General features: G+C 41.1%; 1 protein-coding gene across 3 annotated transcripts in view; it reads left to right on the forward strand.

Annotated features, from left to right (window-relative positions):
- Positions 1-18,003, forward strand: part of GRM1 (glutamate metabotropic receptor 1) — a 443,798-nt gene that overhangs the window by 365,908 nt on the left and 59,887 nt on the right. For all 3 annotated transcript variants that reach the window (XM_073894059.1, XM_025861421.2, XM_025861401.2), the window contains one exon: positions 1,823-1,991. In XM_073894059.1, the coding sequence (XP_073750160.1) occupies positions 1,823-1,991 (169 nt within the window). The remainder of the gene's footprint in view (positions 1-1,822; positions 1,992-18,003) is intronic.

Raw genomic sequence — 18,003 nt, forward strand, 5'->3', positions numbered from 1 at the left:
CAGCAAGATGAGTAGGAGCCATCAGCCCACACTTAATAGCTACTTGGATTTCCCTCAGAGAGCTACTCTGAAGAACATGCTGGGATGGCTCCACAACAAGAAGAATGAGGACCTTTATTTATTAGCCAAAAGTCAGAACAGCAAAGAGATGAATAATGTGCTCTAGGCGTGCCATTTTCTCTTCTCATCTGGTAGGTTCCTTTTTCCTGGAAAAGTAGGGGAAAAACTTCCTTTCTTCTCCCAGAGTCCCCTTTCCCTTTAGAGAAATTGCCAGAATGTGGATATGGAGAAGCCACTAGCTACCCTGTGGATGGCAGGATTAATTTGCACATTAAGAACAGACAGAAAAGCCAACAAAGGATATTAGTTGTCTAGATAAAGAACTAAGTCAGATATAGCCAATAGGTTTTGGATGCCAACTAAGGTTGACAATAGCTTCCTGGAGTGCTGGGCTGAGGAGGACTCTGAGTGTGAATCAGGTTTAGAGAGAAAGAATTGCAAAATGAATTAGGTAAGAGTGTTGGGGGTTGAGAGGGGAGGAAGAGGAATACATGTTAGGTAATTGCCATCTATTTCTTCAGGTCAAGCACAAAGAGCAAGAGACCATGCCTCTTATATTCTAGTGCAGGACAGTGAGAACTGCACAGGTACTGCAGCAAAAAGAATCCCATTTTGCAGAGCCAGTAAGGGGGAATCAGGAATACATTTTTGGGAAACTGCCACATGAGTTGTAGCTTACTTGGAGTTAATAGCAACATGGAGAAAAGATTGAAGAATGCCAGAGGATTTCCAAAGACTGTGAGAGAGACAGCTTTTGTTCTCCAGTTTTCTTCTGGTAGTGAAAATAACCAGAGTATTTTAGGGCATTCATAGTAATACAAATATGAATGATATAGTGATATTGCCTTACATATGCATTTGTCCCAGTTGTGAAATCGTTTTTTTACATGACTTATATTAATTAATCCCCACAAGAACCCCGGAACCTTTAAGAGTTTAGTGACATTCCTAAGTAGTATAATCTACTGCTAAAATGTTAGAAAAGAGATTCTAGCTTATGCATTCTAATGTCAAGTCCTGTGCTCTTTTCATCGCTTTGGAGAATGTTCTCCATTGCCAACATTGAAAAATGATGAGGTCTGTCCCCCAGAGCACACTCAAGCTGCAGTGAGGATTTCAAAATGTAGATTTTTCCATAGTGTAGTATTGCAGCATTTGAAATTACTGGAATATCTGACACCGATTATTTAGATTCAGAAATGTTTGTCCTAATCAAGGAAGAGACCAGTTTAAATGTCAGTGCTCAAGATGTTAAATCCTCAACATCCTTGTTAATTAAAGCTGTGTTTCTCAGATTTCTTGCTTTATTAGCACCTAAAATAGTTTCCAGACTTGGTAAAACTCACTTCTTTTAATCCAGCATGATGAAAATGACAACTGATTGTGAAAAAGGACATTAGAATGAAATTAATCAAGTTAAGAAATTAATGTTCTCAAGAATCATGACTTAGTGAATAATGATTTGAAGGAGATGGTATTCAACTCAGCACACATAAGATTATTTGGGGGGAGAATAAGCAAAGAGAAAAGTACAAGAGTAATACATTCTTTAGCAGATATGGACAATACACAGAGACTACAGAGTGAAACACACATTTTGGAAAATCAGAGGAAACATTAGAAACGGAATAAAATATTGACAGGCCTTAGGACGTGGGATGATTCTTGCTCTTATCTCCCTTCTATTATCTGTTTACCAAATTTCTTTGTTTTCTGCATCATGTCCATACTCTCCAAGACACATGTGTTGTTTTCTTTGTAGGTATGATATCATGAATCTGCAGTACACAGAAGCTAATCGCTATGACTACGTACATGTTGGAACCTGGCACGAAGGCGTGTTGAACATCGATGATTACAAAATCCAAATGAACAAGAGTGGAGTGGTACGGTCTGTGTGCAGTGAGCCTTGCTTAAAGGGTCAAATTAAGGTAAGCCAGCCACAGACGCATTCTTGGACAGGAGGAGGCCACCTGCATGGGCCTATGTAAAGAAAAACAGACATTTTTCTTAGACAAGACTGTCCAGAAAGGGTGTGCCAAGCCTTTAGCTAAAATTGGAAAAACAAAGAAAGATTAGGAAATGAAATAGGCAAACCATTCGAATATTTAAGAATAGTCCTTATTTGAATCGCAATGATGAGCCGGAATCTTCAACCCAATATAGAAAGCACGGGGACAAATACTTGAATTAAAAATTGAAACAGAAGTAAATGTGGAAACCAAAACCAATGATACTGCTTAGTCAGAGTTGTAGCTATTGTTAAAGAAAGCAGAAGCTGAACAGTACAAAATAAGCATGTAATGAACATAAAAGAAGTTGAAATGTGCTAACACAGAAGCTGCTTATTGTTTCTCTTTTGACCACCACATTCTTTGATTTTCCTGAAATAGGCATTTTGTAGCCAAGAGAGAGTCCTCACTTCCTAATTATTCTTAGAAGCTTTTTTTTATCAGCCTGGGGCAAGTGAGTAACCACAGTATTGCTGTATGCATAACAGTAGAGTAAATAAACATCAAATATTGAGCCTTTGGCTGGGTGAGCTAGAGAGAATTCTCAGTGAAGAAAGCATGGAAATAGCCCTCCCTGCATCCATGCTATTTAAAACCAAACACTATGGTGCACTAGGAAATCGAGCATGGGGCAGTGATGGCCAACTGGCAGGAGGATGGATTAAATGAACTGCTAGGTCTCTCCCCTCTCTAATTTGCTGTGATTCAGCTCTGGGAGCAGACAGGCTGTCACGTAAATGTCACATGGCACAGCTGGGCTGGAGTAGACGCTGTAGGAGGCCTGGCCCCTCCGGCCATGCCGCCCCACCACCTGCCCTTCCTGGGAGCTGCGCACCGCCCCTGCAGGGAGAAGCCCTGACAGGTACACTGAGGGGTCTGGGAGTGTGCAGAAGTACTGCTGCAGAAACTGGAAGAGCCTCACCTCCACTGGTCAGTGAAGGCAGAGGATTTGGAAATTGCAACATCTTTTTGAAGAGCTGTCATGATGGACTCAAACTCTCAGTGATACAGGCCACTTTGAGGAAGCAAGAGACTTCTGAGACAATTCACCCCAGTTTGTTTGATTGAAGGGTTGATTGCATTTTATTTTTTTTATTAGAGTATAGTTGACACACAAGGTTACATTCGTTTTATTCACCCTAGTTTTAAATATCTTGTGACTTCTATGGAGATGTGATATTAAAAGTACGTAATAATTGTCATGACAACTAACCAATCAGATTGGACTCCTTCCTGGTGCTGTGACAGGGTCCTGGAGGCCTCCTGCCAAGCCCAGGGTTAGTCCTTGGATCTTGGGAAGATATGGGCGAGGAGTCCTGTAAGGCTGGAGTAGCATGGGGCATTCAGGAGGCTCGAAGAGACCATGAGTTTCTCTGCACAGAAGTGTTTCAGCAGTGTAAGCATGGCTGCAACCACACCAGTGTGTATGGGCTCCTCCCCAGGAATCCCATTTCTGATTCTTGTCCTGATGAAATTCTTTCACATGAGGCTGTCTGGTGGTTTAAAATCCAGAGGCCCATAACTTCTTGACTATTTCTACGAGATGCCAGACCACTGGATTCTATGTTTGTCATCCTTTCTGGATGGTGGGGAAATAGGACATCTGAGACGGAGGTCATACCATCGGGACAAGAGAGAAACCCTGAGCTCATGGACTTCTGTGACTCAAAGAGTATCACATGTCTGGCTCAAGCCTTTCCAGCTTGTGTGTTAGCATTGTCTATGCCTCACACAACCACTGTAAAACAGTTTATAGAACTACAGAGTTGGGTTTTTCAGAGTATAAGAAAAACAAACCAACCAACCTGACAAGAGAAAACAAATTGTTCTAAAAGATTCTCTTCACTCCAGCCGCCTTTCACAATTCCCTGCTATCCCTGTGATTGCTGGCAGGCCATGGATGGGGCCTCACATACCATGTGGATTCTGCTTTGTACATTCCAGAAGAAAGGCCTTTCCTCCCTGAGTTCAGAAGAAAGGCTGTCTGCATACATCTCTATACCTGGATACTAAAGTATTTCTGGCAACACGTTTGCATTACACCCATGCAGTGTTTGTTATTGAAGGAGATCCCAGAAATCATCTCAGAGCCATTATAGAGCACTCACTATAAATGCAAATCTCTTGGGGTCTAATTTTAGAACTGTTTTGTACCCTGCAAGAGGAAAATATGCCTGTTCTCAATGGCACCTGGAGTGGAGGTTGGGGTGGTGGTGGAATGTTTGTTTGTTTCCCTTAAGTACCAAGGGAGGTATGGAAACAAATGAAATCTGAATCCCATTTACCAAATGATAGCACTTATATTCTTACACCACCAATTTGCCACCTACCAGGCCCAGGATGCAGAGAGCCAGATCCCTCAGTAGCCACTACAAAAACAGGAGAGAGGCAACAACGAGCAAGGTGATTGTAGGACTTGCACTTGCGTTAACTGGGAAATACACTGTTTAGAAAAGGAGTACTCATTTTAAATATCAAATGCCATTTAAAGTGCTAAAATAAATGATTTGACTCTTTTTGTGATAACCCATAGAACTCTTTTATGGTAATTTCCCTCAAAGTAGTTAAAAGTCCAGTTTTCTTATGTTACTGATTTTTAGAAATATAAATATAATATCTTACACATATAATATCTTACAGAAACATTTATTTTAACCATTCCATAAACATAGTTAAATAAAATCAAACTTTTTATGGTTGTGTGTTATATTAATCAGGGTTCAGACAGGAAAAAAAGAACCCTGGCCAGGTTGTTTGATAGAGGGAATTTAATATAAGAAATTGGTTATGTAAGTGAACGAGGGTGCCCAGGGCACCTCAGAGTTGACCAACAGCAGGAATCATGCTCACCCCGGGCCAGAGGGACACAAGGAGGAGTCACAGCCACTCCTGAGATGACCCGAGAGGATACCGTGGCTTCTCTTCTTTCCTTCTCTTCGGTTTCCCATTAGGTCCTTGCATTTTGCCAACACCATCCGAAGACATTGGCAAGAAAGCCTGGACGATGTAGTTCACAGGTTTCCTGGAAACCTTTAAACTAAGCAAGGCTTAAGGGCTAGTGCATTACTGGGAAATAGGATCTCAGAGATGCAAGAGTGAAGGGGAAGGGGAAAGGAGCCACGGAAGCGTGGAAAAATGCCAGCACCACCATCATCCCTGAGGTAATGCTCTACTGAGCCGGACGCTACTCCACTGAGTACAGCTAGTCGTTCAGCCTCACAGAGATCTCTGGACAGGCCGCTCGCACTGCCTCCTGAAGCAAGGAGGGGAGAAGGGTGTGTGCACCTGTGCCATGGCAGTTTCTGCTTACTGTGGTCAAAGTTTGTTCACAGGAAGTGACACCATCTGATCCCTTTAGGCAGCTACTGGGGAAGCCAGAATCTCTGTCCCATTCCATGGTCCTTTTTCAGATTAGAAGTGGTCAGAGGACCAAAGCCTCTGTAGATCCCCTGCAATCTGGTCTGGCCTTCTGTTGTGCTGAGTACAATGGAGCCATTCTGAAACCCAGTGATGGAGTCACGGGAGAGACAGACAGGCGGAGGTGCCAGAAATGAGGCAAGAGTGATAGAGGCTGAGGTAGGGGTTGCAGAAGATTCCAGGACTTTCCAAGAGCCAGTCGCCAAGGGCCTAAGAGACAGGCTTGAGGAAGAGGATCTGAGGCAGCATACAACGTGTGGACAATGGATCTGCAAGCAAACACCAAGGGCCTGGCATGTGTGGTGGTCTCCTGTACCAAGCGTGCAGCGGTTTTTCTTGGTGTGGTGAAGGGCAGGAAAGAGCCGAGAAGGGGCAGGAAGGTGAAGGGGGGCAGTAAAAGGAAGAAGGGAGACAATAGAGATCAGAGACAAAGGTTTATCAAGCATATTCTTGTGCAGGTACAATAATAGGTGCATTACAGTCACCATTTTAATTATTCCTTAAAACAACCCTTTTAAAGCTGATACTCCCCCCCGCATTTTGCAGATTCCTCAATCTGAGGCCCAGAGAGGCTGAGTCACTTGGCCCAAGCTTTCTCAAGCTAGAAAGTGCCAAAGCTGTGCTCGGAGCCAGCCCAGAGCTCTCATCATCCCACCGCCTCAGGTGGTTTAGCTACCTGTCATTAGAGGACCCAGTGTATCTCTTACAAATGCAAGTCTCAGTTGCTAAGCCTTATTTTCTCAGTAGTTGACAATAAAATTATAAATAGAGTTCTACTTTAACAGGGAATAGAATCTAGAATTGAAGAAGCAATATTAGCAAAGGAGCTTGGGAGAGTTTAATAGAAGCAGGGAAACTGGAGACAGAGTCGAGGGAAAGAATCCTGCAGATTATTTTCAGTGGCTCCTATTCTTTCTTTTCCTCTCCTTTCTTTTTTCCTCCCCTTAAGTTTGGGTTCTTTACTTTGAGAGGATGTCTTTGGGGCTAAGGGGTTGGGCATGAGGAATGGAAAGCCCTGATTCCTCCTGTTCTTGCCCAGCCAGTCAAAACAGAATTCTGGAGAAATTACATGAACGTAATAGAATACATCACAAGTGTGTCCTCATTTACACATGCCATATTGTCATATAGTAAAATACACCTTACATACGTACAGAAAAGCCCAGGTACACTTATCTTACAAACTACAGGCTTTGGAATTAGGTTAGCTAATTTCCTTTCAAGGGATAAGTCTGATTCTTTTCCATTTGTTGGCATTTTCTATTGGAGAGATAAAAGTTTAGTTTCAAAAGTGTTAGCAGTGTGAACCTCAGAAGATTGCTTAACTTAAAACTGCTAAAGCCCCTTGCTCAGCTTCAGCTTCCATGTCCCTCTGTTTCCCATTCCAGTTAGATCAGCAAAGAGGCCAAACCACGGATTTGTTGAGTATCAAACTAAAAGGGACATGTTCATTTTCACTGTTATCCAAGATGTCTTCAAAGATGAAAGGATGCTAGGACAGTCTATTAAGAAACCATTTATGGGGCACCTGGGTGGCTCAGTCATTAAGCATCTGCCTTTGGCTCAGGTCATGATCCCAGGGTCCTGGGATCGAGCCCCATATCGGGCTCCCTGCTCCGCGGGAAGCCTGCTTCTCCCTCTCCCACTCCCCCTGCTTGTGTTCCCTCTCTCACTGTGTCTCTCTCTCTCAAATAAATAAAATCTTAAAAAAAAAAAAAGAAACCATTTACATTGACCTTTAATTGGAATTATGTGTCCTTAGATTTAATAATGCCATAAGCATGATTAGATAATGCTGCTAGAGGCGTTTGTCTCTTCGGTTTTTCTGTAGCTAAGTATAGCTACTTGAGAGAAGTTGCCAATGTAGAAAACTTATAGTTTCTAATAATATCCTTCTTTAAAAATATGATTGCTAATATAAATTTTCACATTGACACTATCACCTTTCAGCATAGGCCAGTGATTAAAAAGCAACCACTTTGTTGTCGATCTTTTACTTCAAGACTCTGCAGGGATTAGGGATGAGAGCCTCACATTCCAGAATATTTGTCATTTTTAGCAACCTGATATCATCCCTTTAATGCCTGCTGTTAAATCATTCTTTCCGTAGCCTCTTTAGCATCATTTTCCTCTTCCTCTGTAGATTTTCCTGCTCTCTATATTTACAGTTGCTTACTTAGCCCAATCCCAGCATTATTCTGCAAGGGATGCTGTCTCTCTGAAAGACTGGATACCGATTTTGGCCCAAATCATCAAGCAGTTAGTACTACCCTACCTTTCCAAATGATAAGAAAATAAATGTGATAAGGATGAATTTTATATGATAGAACATATATTATTTGCCAACAATCCTTCCTATTACTTTATGCAGAAATAACTACAGGAAATAGATGTGTCTTGAGTCCATGCTATTCAGTATCAAAGTTGAAAAGAAAATGCAGGCACATCATAATGTTTGTACTTGAGGTTATAACATACCTGCCAATATCACAGTTAAATATCCTCAGGGAGAGGGGTGCAGAGCAAGATGGCGGAGGTGTAGGAGACCTGGATTTTGTCTGGTCTCAGGAATTCAGCTGGTTAGGGATCAAACCATTCTGAACACCTACTAACTCAACAGAAGATCGAAGAAAAGAATAGCAACAACTCTCTGAAGAGAAAAGCGACCACTTTCTGGAAGGTAGGACATGCGGAGAAGTGAATCTGAGGCGATATTTGGGAGGATAGACGGTGGGGGAGGGGGCCTCCGTCGGCTGCTTCTGGCAAGTGATAGAGCTGTGGAGCACAAAATTGGAACGTTTCGAAGTCAGCTCCGCGGAGGGATGTCGCTCCAGTGGCTAAGTGGGGGTGGAACCCTCGCGGGACAGTGTGGTCTCAGGACCCTGAAAGGGTCACAGAAAGACTGGGGGTGTGGCAGTGTTCCTGGGTATCAGAGCAGGGAAGCCGGCTGCAGAGACGGAGCCGAGGCGCAGGCTCTGAGCTCGGGGTTCCCATAAACTGTGATCGGCGATACACTTGGGCCACTGCTCCTCCAGCAGGGAGCCAACAAGCGGCAGATCCAGGGAGACTCCCCTTCCTCCCCCGGGAGGAGCGGCGTGGGAGCGCACCGCAGGGATCTGCTGGGTTTGGAGACTCTGCACGGGGTCAGGGGCCAGAGATAGAAATGCTTGGTCACAGGATGGGTGAGCATGGAGTGTGAACAGAGGCCGGGGAGACAGGAGTGATTGACTGCTTTTCTCTGGAGGTGAACTGAGGAGCAGGGCCCTGAGTTCTCGGCTCCTCCAGGGCGGAGATTGGGAGGCCACCATTTTCACTCTCGTCCTCCAAAGCTGTACGGAAAGCTTGCAGGGAACAAAAGCTCCCGAGAGCAAACCCCAGCAGATTACTTAGCCCGCCCCTGGCAAGGGCGGGACAATTCCCCCTCCAGCAAAGACATTTGGGAACCACGGAAACAGGCCCCTCCCCCAGAAGATCAGCAAGCACAGCCCGCCAAGACCAAGTTTACCAATCAATAAGAACGGCAGAACTCCAGGGCTAGGGGAATACCGAACATAGAATTCATGGCTTTTTTTACCATGATTCTTTAGTCTTTCAAAGTTAATTTTTTTTAACTGTCTTTTTTTTTTAATTTTTCTTTTTCCCTTTTTCATCCAACATCTTATCAATCCCCTTTTTAAAAAAACATTTTTATTTTTCATATTTAGAGTCATACTCTATCCCTTCATAGTAGTTACCCTTATTTTTGTCATATACATATAAGTTGTTCTCTCTTTAAAATTTTGAGATACAGTTTCTTCTAACACATCAAAATATACCCTAAGATCTAATCTATGACTTTGTTCTAGTCTCCTGCCTGATCACATTCTCTCCCCCTTTTTTTTTCTTTCTTTCTTTTTTTTAAATCCTCCTCTTTCTTTTTTCAAACAACTTCTTACCCTATCAATTCCTTTTATAAAATTTTTTATAATTTTCATCTTTACAGTCATATTCCATCCCTTCATCGTATCAACGCTTATTTTGTACATATATAAGTCTTTCTTTCTTTAAAATTTTGGGAGGCACCTTCTTCTAACAGACCAAAATACACCCAAAATCTAGTGTGTGGTACTGATCTATGCACCAGCCTGATCATATTTGATCATATTCTGTTTTTTTTTTGTTTTGTTCTGTTTTTGTTTGTTTTTATCTTTTTCTTTTTTTTCTCTCTTTCTTTTTTCTTTCTTTCCCTTTCTTTTCCCCTGGTTTCAGGTCTTTTCTGATTTGTTTAGAGTATATTTTCTGGGGACATTGTTACCCTGTTAGCATTTTGTTCTCTCATTCATCTATCTATTCTCCTCTGGACAAAATGACAAGATGGAAAAAAATCACCACAAAAAAAAGAACAAGAGGTAGTACCGTCTGCCAGGGACCTACTCAATATGGACATTAGTACAATGTCAGACCTAGCGTTCAGAATCATGATTTTAAAGATACTAGCTGGGCTTGAAAAAAGCATGGAAGTTATTAAAGAAACCCTTTCTGGAGAAATAAAAGAACTAAAATCTAACCAAGTCGAAATCACAAAGGCTATTAATGAGGTGCAATCAAAAATGGGGGCACTAACTGCTAGGATAAATGAGGCAGAAGAGAGAATTAACAATATAGAAGACCAAATGATGGAAAATAAAGAAGCTGAGAAAAAGAGAGATAAACAACTACTGGATCACGAGGGCAGAATTCGAGAGATAAGTGATACGATAAAATGAAACAACATTAGAATAATTGGGATCCCAGAAGAAGAAGAAAGAGAGAGAGGGGCAGAAGGTATATTGGAGCAAATTATAGCAGAGAACTTCCCTATTGTGGGGAAGGAAACAGGCATCAAAATCCAAGAGGCACAGAGAACGCCTCTGAAAATCAATAAAAATAGGTCAACACCCCGGCATCTAATAGTAAAACGTACGAGTCTCAGAGACAAAGAGAAAATCCTGAAAGCAGCTTGGGAGAAGAGATATGTAGCCTATAAAGGTAGAAACATTAGATTGGAAACAGACCTATCCACAGAGACCTGGCAGGCCAGAAAGGACTGGCATGATACAGTCAGAGCACTAAATGAGAAAAATATGCAGCCAAGAATACTATATCCAGCTAGGCTGTCATCGAAAATAGAAGGAGAGATCAAAAGCTTCCAGGACAAACAAAAACTAAAGGAATTTGCAAACACGAAACCAGCCCTCCAGGAAATATTGAAAAGGGTCCTCTAAGCAAAGAGAGAGCCTAAAAGCAGCATAGGCCAGAAAGGAACACAGACAATATACAGTAACAGTCACCTTACAGGCAATAAATTCATATCTTTCAATAGTTACCCTGAAAGTAAATGGGCTAAATGCCCCAATCAAAAGACACAGGCTATCAGATTGGATAAAATAATAAGACCCATCGATATGCTGTGTGCAAGAGACTCATTTTAGACCCAAAGACACCCCCATATTGAAAGTGAGGGGGTAGAAAACCATTTACCATGCTACTGGACACCAAAAGAAAGCTGGGGTGGCAATCCTTATATCAGACAAATTAGATTTTAAAACAAAGACTGTAATAAGAGATGAGGAAGAACACTATATCCTATGTAAAGGGTCTATCCAACAAGAAGATCTAACAATTGTAAATATCTGGCCCCTAACATGAGAGCAGCCAGTTATATAAGGCAATTAATAACAAAAGCAAAGAAACACATTGACAACAATACAATAATAGTGGGGGACTTTAACACCCCCCCGACTGAAATGGACAGATCATCTAAGCAAAAGATCAACAAGGAAATAAAGACTTTAAATGACACACTGGACCAAATAGACTTCACAGACATATTCAGAACATTCCCTCCCAAAGCAACGGAATACACATTCTTCTCTAGTGCCCATGGAACATTCTCCAGAATAGATCACATCCTAGATCACAAATCAGGTCTCAACCGGTACCAAAAGATTGGGATTATTCCCTGCATATTTTCAGACCACAATGCTTTGAAACTAGAACTCAATCACAAGAGGAAAGTCGGAAAGAACTCAAATACATGGAGGCTAAAGAGCATCCTACTAAAGAATGAATGGGTCAACCAGGACATTAAAGAAAAATTTAAAAAATTCATGGAAGCCAATGAAAATGAAAACACAACTGTTCAAAATCTTTGGGATGCAGCAAAAGCAGTCCTAAGAGCAAAGTATATAACAAAACAAGCCTTTCTCAAGAAACGAGAAAGGTCTCAAATACACAACCTAACCCTACACCTAAAGGAGCTGGAGAAAAAACAGCAACTAAAGCCTAAACCCAGCAGGAGAAGAGAAATAATAAAGATCAGAGCAGAAATCAATGAAATAGAAACCAAAAGAACAGTAGAACAGATCAACGAAACTAGGCGCTGGTTCTTTGAAAGAATTAACAAGATTGATAAACCCCTGGCCAGACTTATCAAAAAGAAAAGACAAATGACCCAAATCAACAAAATCATGAATGAAAGAGAAGCGATCACAACCACCACCAAAGAAATACAATTATAAAAACATTTTATAAGCAACTATATGCCAGCAACTTAGATAACCTGGAGGAAGTGGATGCATTCCTAGAGATGTATCAACTACCAAAACTGAACCAGGAAGAAATAGAAAACCTGAACAGACCTATAACCACTAAGGAAATTGAAGCAGTCATCAAAAATCTCCCAACAAACAAAAGCCCAGGGCCAGATGGCTTCCCAGGAGAATTCTACCAGACATTTAAAGAAGAATTAATACCTATTCTCCCGAAACTGTTCCAGAAAATAGAAATGGAAGGAAAACTTCCAAACTCGTTTTATGAGGCCACCATTACCTTGATCCCCAAACCAGACAAAGACCCCATCAAAAAGGAGAATTACAGACCAATATCCTTGATGAACATGGATGCAAAAATTCTCACCAAAATACTAGCCAATAGTATCCAAGAGTACATTAAAAGGATTATTCACCACGACCAAGTGGGATTTATCCCTGGGCTGCAAGAATGGTTCAACATCTGCAAATCAATCAACATGATACAATACATTAACAAAAGAAAGAACAAGAATCATATGATCCTCTCAATGGATGCAGAAAAAACCATTGGACAAAGTACAGCATCCTTTCTTGATCAAAACTCTTCAGAGTATAGGGATAGAGGGTATATACCTCAATATCATAAAAGCCATCTATGAAAAACCTACAGCGAATATCCTTCTCAATGGGGAAAAACTGAGAGCTTTCCCCCTGAGGTCAGGAATGTGGCAGGGATGTCCACTATCACCACTGCTATTCAACATAGTATTAGAAGTCCTAGCCACAGCAATCAGACAACAAAAAGAAATCAAAGGCATCCAGATCGGCAAGGAAGAAGTCAAACTCTCACTGTTTGCAGATGATATGATACTTTATGTGGAAAACCCAAAAGACTCCACCCCAAAACTGCTAAAACTCGTACAGGAATTCAGTAAAGTGGCAGGATATAAAATCAATGCACAGAAATCAGTGGCATTCCTATACACCAACAACAAGACAGAAGAGAGGGAAATTAAGGAGTCGATCCCATTTACAATTGCACCCAAAACCATAAGATACCTAGGAATAAGTCTAACCAAAGAGGCAAAGGATCTGTACTCAGAAAACTATAAAATACTCATGAAAGAAATTGAAGAAGACACAAAGAAATGGAAAAACGTTCCATGCTCATGGATTGGGAGAACCAACATTGTGAAGATGTCAATGCTACCTAGAGCAATCTACACATTCAATGCAATCCCTATCAAAATACCATCCACTTTTTTCAAAGGAATGGAGCAAATAATCCTAAAATTTGTGTGGAACCAGAAGAGATCCCGAATAGCCAGAGGAATGTTGAAAAAGAAAAGCAAAGCTGGCGGGATCACAATTCCGGACTTCCAGCTCTATTACAAAGCTGTCATCATCAAGACAGTATGATACTGGCACAAAAACAGACACATAGATCAATGGAACAGAATAGAGAGCCCAGAAATGGACCCTCAACTCTATGGTCAACTAATCTTCGACAAAGCAGGAAAGAATGTCCAATGGAAAAAAGACCGTCTCTTCAACAAATGGTGTTGGGAATATTGGACAGCCACATGCGGAAGAATGAAACTGGACCATTTCCTTACACCACACACAAAAATAGACTCCAAATGGTTGAAAGACCTAAACGTGAGACAGGAGTCCATCAAAATCCTAAAGGAGAACACAGGCAGCAACCTCTTCGACCTCAGCTGCAGCAACTTGTTCCTAGAAACATCGCCAAAGGCAAGGGAAGCAAGGGCAAAAATGAACTATTGGGATTTCATCAAGATAAAAAGCTTTTGCACAGCAAAAGAAACAGTCCACAAAACCAAAAGACAACCGACATAATAGGAGAAGATATTTGCAAATGACATATCAGATAAAGGACTTGTATCCAAAATCTATAAAGAACTTATCAAACTCAACACCCAAAGAACAAATAATCCAATCAAGAAATGAGAAGACATGAACAGATATTTTTCCAAGGAAGACATCCAAATGGCCAACAGACACGTGAAAAAGTGCTCAACATCGCTCGGCATCAGGGAAATCCAAATCAAAACCTCAATGAGATACCACCTCACACCAGTCAGAATGGCTAAAATGAACAAGTCAGGAAACGACAGATGTTGGTGGGGATACGGAGAAAGGGGAACGCTTCCACACTGTTGGTGGGAATGCAAGCTGGTGCAACCCCTCTGGAAAACAGTATGGAGGTTGCTCAAAACGTTGAAAATAGAGCTACCATACAATCCAGCAATTGCACTATGGGGTATTTACCCCAAAGATACAAATGTAGGGATCCGAAGGGGTACGTGCACCCCGATGTTTATAGCAGCAATGTCCACAATAGCCAAACTGTGGAAAGAGCCAAGATGTCCATCGACAGATGAATGGATAAAGAAGAGGTGGTATATATACACAATGGAATATTATGCAGCCATCAAAAGGAATGAGATCTTGCCATTTGCAACGACGTGGATGGAACTGGAGGGTGTTATGCTGAGCGAAATAAGCCAATCAGAGAAAGACATGTATCATATGACCTCACTGATATGAGGAATTCTTAATCTCAGGAAACAAACTGAGGTTTGCTGGAGTGGGGGTGGGGTGGGAGGGATGGGTGGCTGGGTGATAGACACTGGGGAGGGTATGTGCTATGGTGAGCGCTGTGAATTGTGCAAGATTGTTGAATCACAGATCTGTACCTCTGAAACAAATAATGCAATATATGTTAAGAAAAAAAAGAAGATAGCAGGAGGGGAAGAATGAAGGGGGAGAAATCAGAGGGGGAGATGAACCATGAGAGACGATGGACTCTGAAAAACAAACTGAGGGTTCTAGAGGGGAGGGGGGTGGGGGGATGGGTTAGCCCAGTGATGGGTATTAAAGAGGGCACGTTCTGCATGGGGCACTGGGTGTTATGCACAAACAATGAATCATGGAACACCGCATCAAAAACTAATGATGTAGTGTATGGTGATTAACATAACAATAAACAAATTTAAAGGGAAAAAAATAAATATCCTCAGGGAGAAAAACAACTTTGATAATGTGATAGAATATGAAACATTGTTTTATGTGAAATCAGATAGATGAACTTTGAAAAGTGTTATCATTCCATTTATTTTGAAATGATGAAAACACTGCAAAACTTTCATCAAAATGTAAAATAACCAAAGAGAGGCTATAACACCATTTCCTTGTAATTCACCACCTGATGAGATACTACTGTCCCTTTGATCCCAGTACCTGGGATTCAGAGGTTCAGGCAGTGGGGTGGGAAGAGCTCATAGGATGCACCCTCTTGCACTCTTCCCTCCCTCACATTGAATCAGCTCACCTGCTGCTTTTCTTCTGGGTTACGTTATGGATCTTGCAGGACAAATTATTTTATGTTCAGTTTTTCCATCTGCATTTGCTTCAAAATTCAGAGGTCAAAGTGTGTCATATTGTAGCTGTACCTCTTCATACTTGTAGCTATTTTTGTTTTTATATCCTAGGCCATAGCATTTGGAATAGTTTCATTCTCCTCCTGTGCATGTGCTTTGAAATTGCTTGGATATGCTGTCTTCCCTCCATGGCAGTAGGAAGAGGAATTTTGTCTTGAATTTTGTGGCAAGAGAATCATTTGAGACTGACATCTACCTCGAGCAAATGTTCCCACGGTGCAAACAGTCATTACTCTCTGGTCACTACGCGGCTTGCACGGGTGTGTCATGGCCTAACCCCACCACCCACTCTGGATGTAATTCTGTATATCTGCCTGGAGCTTTCAGAGATTTTTTTGAAGTTATCTCATGCCTACTAACTGTGAATTTTCTTTGGATACTTCCCATATCTCTAATGAGTATTTTTATTTTTGTTCAACTTTCTCCCTATTTGCTCATAATTTTGATCTAGTTAATACTTCCCTCATTTTTTCCTCACTTTCAAACATGAAAAAACACATTAAATTGACCACTCATACAGCCATCAGCTACATTCAGTAACTATGAATCCTTCACTGTATTTTCTCTCCCCTCACCCTTCTCTTAATTTCTTTACCCTCATCTCTCTTTTTCTTTCCGCTATGTTCTCCCTGAGGCATTTGAAAGTGAGGTACAAATATGAAACTCCATACCTTAATACGTCAGCTTGTGTTTTCTCAGAATAAGATTTTTCTCATACAACCGTGAGCCGAGCTAAGAAGTTAGCAATAACATCATCAACCACAACTGTCCCATCCACCTCTGCTTTCTCTTTCTCTTGTGAATCAAAGCAAACTACCCACTTAAACTGTTCATAGTTAATGTAGCCATTTTGGCAACCAGTGAAATGATGATACGGTTTGTCCATTATATAATACTTTCTAAATTCCACTGCAGGATGGCAAGATCTGAATATAAATTGCCCACAGGAATATATATATATAAAAATTCTATCTGAGAAGGCTGTGATTACATACCAATGATATGATCTGCTCCAGTGACTAAAAACATATTGGCTACAATTTTTAAAAAAAAATGAAGATAAAATACTTTTTTTTTGTATCTTATTGTACATGTGAAAACATGAAATTACTATAATCCCTCTGGTTGAGGAGGAAACTCTGCATGCCCTAGTCATAATGAGAAATTCATTAGAATTATTAATTTATCCATGGCCACTTTGAGTAATACCTACATCTTTGCCTTTCATACGTTGACCAGAGTCTATGCTGATCACATGTTTACTGAAGTTCTTGGCGAACACCCTAGCTTCAGACCCAGCCTGCCAGTTTTTGGGGATGAGTCCTGATAGGTACTAGGGCTAATCACATGATATTGGACAGTGACAGTGGCAGAAACAGGGCCCATTTGTTTTTGTAAGTAAACATTTATTGAAGTATAAGAATTTAAGGAGGCACTCACTCTCAAGGTTGTGTAAGTGCAGGGTGCATACTTACACAACCCTGAGGGAGAGTGTCTCTTTAAATGTGGCCCCTAGGTGCTACACTAACACATTACAATAGATTTTGAGCTCTTTAGCCTTAACAATCTGGTTTTTCGAAAATTTATCCCATGCATAGCACCATGTCTAGCTCACTGGGCCACTAAACAAAGGTTGATTAATTGAGTATATATCTACCAACCTCTGAGATATAATTTTGGTTCTCAGAAAAATATGTCATTACCCTGGCAGCCACTGTGATACTGGGAAGAGCCTAGCTTTTGGAAATAACTGAAGATAACATTACTGAGATTTGCACAAGAGATGGATCCCTTCTGCAGTGACTTCCTCATCTGCAGAACACACATAATTAACTCCATCCCCTGGAGCAGTTGTGAAGGGTTAGTGTAATTCTGTACAGAGGTCCTAGCACATAGCCTGGTTCAATATATGTCTGCTCTTGTGATGATTTTATATTCCTATACCATTTTTATTACATTTTCCTTATAATAAATTATAATGTGGGGATTTTTTTCATTGGTATTTTTTATTTAGTTTTTGTAAGGTTTTCTCCATTTTACTCTTATTTTTCATTCTCTTTGAATTCATTTCCATTGCTTCTGTTTATGTCATAGTCTATATTATTTTCCTCTTTTCTTCCATCTATGTTATTGAGTAATTAATATGTGCCAAGAACCAGGCTAGTGATATAGGCAGGTTGGGTCTGAGGATCCAGAGGAGGGTCCCACAAGACCAGCTAAGAGGGCCCTTGGCTTGGCGCAGGATAGAAATCAAACATGAAAAAAAAACAAAACAAAACAAACCAGGAGCCAGAGAAAGTGGAAGAAGAGTTTATTGAATAGCGTGAGTGACAGAGAATAGCAGAGTATCTGGGAGACTCGGAAAGGAAGGGAGAATGAGTCTTGTCATTGTTTGGGGCTAGGGGTTTATATTAGAAAAGGATCTAGGGTACATGTTTCTTCAGAAATCCAGGGTAGGGTCAAATCGAGGTGAGTGTCAGGTGAACAACAGGTGTTATT

Source organism: Callorhinus ursinus, unplaced genomic scaffold, assembly GCF_003265705.2.
Source record: "Callorhinus ursinus isolate GAN/ISIS: 27379988/994484 unplaced genomic scaffold, GSC_fseal_2.0 scaffold6, whole genome shotgun sequence".
Taxonomy (NCBI): Eukaryota; Metazoa; Chordata; class Mammalia; order Carnivora; family Otariidae; genus Callorhinus; species Callorhinus ursinus.